Here is a 2193-nt window from a genome sequence, read left to right as displayed (position 1 = left end):
GCACAACAAACATCTTGATGGTTCAACAGGGAGAGACTGGAGCAGAAGGCGACGAGAATAGAAGTATCATCGGAGGTTTCTCCTTAGCCTCGACACTTGGTACAACTATTACTACTACTACTACTACTCTTACTACTACTACTACTACTACTACTACTACTACTACAGGTACTGTTGCCAGTTCTGCTGCTGCTGCTGATGTCAGTGGTGGTGGTGGTGGTGGTGCTCTGTCTATCCATCCCCAGTTTTCTTCAATACAGCAACACAACAGCTCAGTGGTCCTTACCGACTCTTCGAGACCACAGCTTTCAGGCCCAGCACGGGTCAGCAATAGCAGCCGGAAGATCTGTGGCCCTGTTGAAGGAGTGCATCCTGTGGTTGATACGCAAATGGGAAGAAGATGCATTGGTAACAACAACAACAACAACAATGATAAGGTCAGCAACAGTGAGGATGTTGTTCTTGTTCACTCGGTGGATGACAGTGCTGAAAATATCAGCCTTATGCACCCAGCTATCATCAACAAAGGGGGCGCTACCACAGTGATGCAGAGCTTACAGCAAGAAGAAGAAGAAGAAGAAGAAGAAGAAGAAGAAGATAATGGCAATGATGAGGAGGAGGATGATGATGATGATGATGAGGAGGATGAAGAGGAGGTGGTGATCAATATGTCTAAAGAATTAATTAATCTATCAGAACACTTCAACAATGCTTCAGCAACAACTCCACCACCGACACTGCCACCAACAGCGTTGCTACCATCGATTTCACTGGACACAACAGCAACCTTCAGTGACCCACTGCAATCAAGCACTGCTGACCAACACTCTTCGTCCAACAACGAAGATGATAATGAGGATGATATGGACGCTCAGCATTCTGTCCCCCTGTCCGGACTACGGCCTTCATCTGCGATGCATTCTGAATCGGAGAGCACAACTTCCACCACTTCAAGACCTGACTTTACATTTGTCCTGGTGACCAGCATCGTCCGTGGCAACTCGTTCACCTATGGCAAGCAGTCATTCAAGTGTGTTCACTGTCCGTTTCGGACACATTGGAAGAGTTCCATGATAAACCACATGCGAGACAAACATCCAGAAATATTGAATCAAGCCCCCTCCACTTCTGTATCTGATCTCGGCGCTGTTCCCGTTGGTGACAACCAGAGGCTGATGAAGATGTCGGATTATAATAAATCAATGGTCAACCGTTTCAAGACCAGGACAAGCTCAACCAACAAGAGAGTACGAAGCATTGAGAAACAAGACCTCCTTGGGTCATACCCTTGCACCAAATGCACAAAGGTGTTTAACAGGTTACGATATCTGCGTAAGCACACACAGATCCGCCGGACAGATGCAATGTTCTGTGAGGCATGTGGAAAGGGCTTCAAGACTCGCACCTACTTGGCTGCACACGAACGCACACACAAAAAAGGAGCATACCGGTGCAGGCAATGTGGTTTCACATCAAAAATTAATGCGGCAATTCATGCACATCGTCAGCTGCACAATGAGGGCAGTGTCATCTGTGACATATGCGGGTTTGCCTACACGGACAAGTCAACACTCAACAAGCACAAACGGGTCCACGACCCCATCCAGCCATTTGCATGCACCTTTCCTGGTTGCACATGGCGTTTCAAGACCGATGTAATGTGCCAGGCACACTTCCGAGCTCACACCACACAGGGAAAGTTCCGCTGTTCAGATACCTTTTCCGTCACAAGCATCATTTACAGCGGCATGAGCTGAAAATGCACGGTGTGCAACAGACCAAGTCGCGTCTGCCAAAACCAGCAGCAGTAATGACCGAAGGCTCGTTAGTGATAGCTGCACCAGTAGCAGCAGCAAATACGCTGAGTCTCATTGTCGATCCAGACGATGTGGTGGTCACCAACAGCAATCATGTCCAGCTAGAAGCTGCACTACACAACAGCCAACAGCACCACCTGGTGATAACAGCAGAATGCCAGGGTGAGACAATCGACTATGATATGTCAGATGTGACTATGATGAATGTTTCGTATCGAAGTATTTTGCCAGATGCTGAAACTACACCAACGTCGGCAGCAGCTGTAGCGGTCAGTCCCAGTGAGCATCACCCACAGACCATACTAATACCCCAGGCCCACTGTGGTCAAGTCATCTTCCAAACTGCTGGCTTGGAGTCAGTTTGATTGGAAACACA

General features: G+C 48.0%; 1 protein-coding gene across 1 annotated transcript; it reads left to right on the top strand.

Annotated features, from left to right (window-relative positions):
- Positions 1-6: 6 nt before the first annotated feature.
- LOC106867136 (zinc finger protein 652-B) lies at positions 7-1757 on the top strand. The gene has a single exon (XM_014933992.1). The coding sequence runs from the start codon at positions 18-20 to the stop codon at positions 1755-1757; it is 1740 nt and encodes a 579-aa protein (XP_014789478.1). The 5' UTR covers positions 7-17.
- Positions 1758-2193: the final 436 nt, after the last annotated feature.

The sequence above is a fragment of the Octopus bimaculoides genome, unplaced genomic scaffold (assembly GCF_001194135.2).
Source record: "Octopus bimaculoides isolate UCB-OBI-ISO-001 unplaced genomic scaffold, ASM119413v2 Scaffold_262446, whole genome shotgun sequence".
Taxonomy (NCBI): domain Eukaryota; kingdom Metazoa; phylum Mollusca; class Cephalopoda; order Octopoda; family Octopodidae; genus Octopus; species Octopus bimaculoides.
The sequence above is the reverse complement of the archived record's forward strand: the minus strand, read 5'-3'. Positions and strand labels throughout refer to the sequence as shown.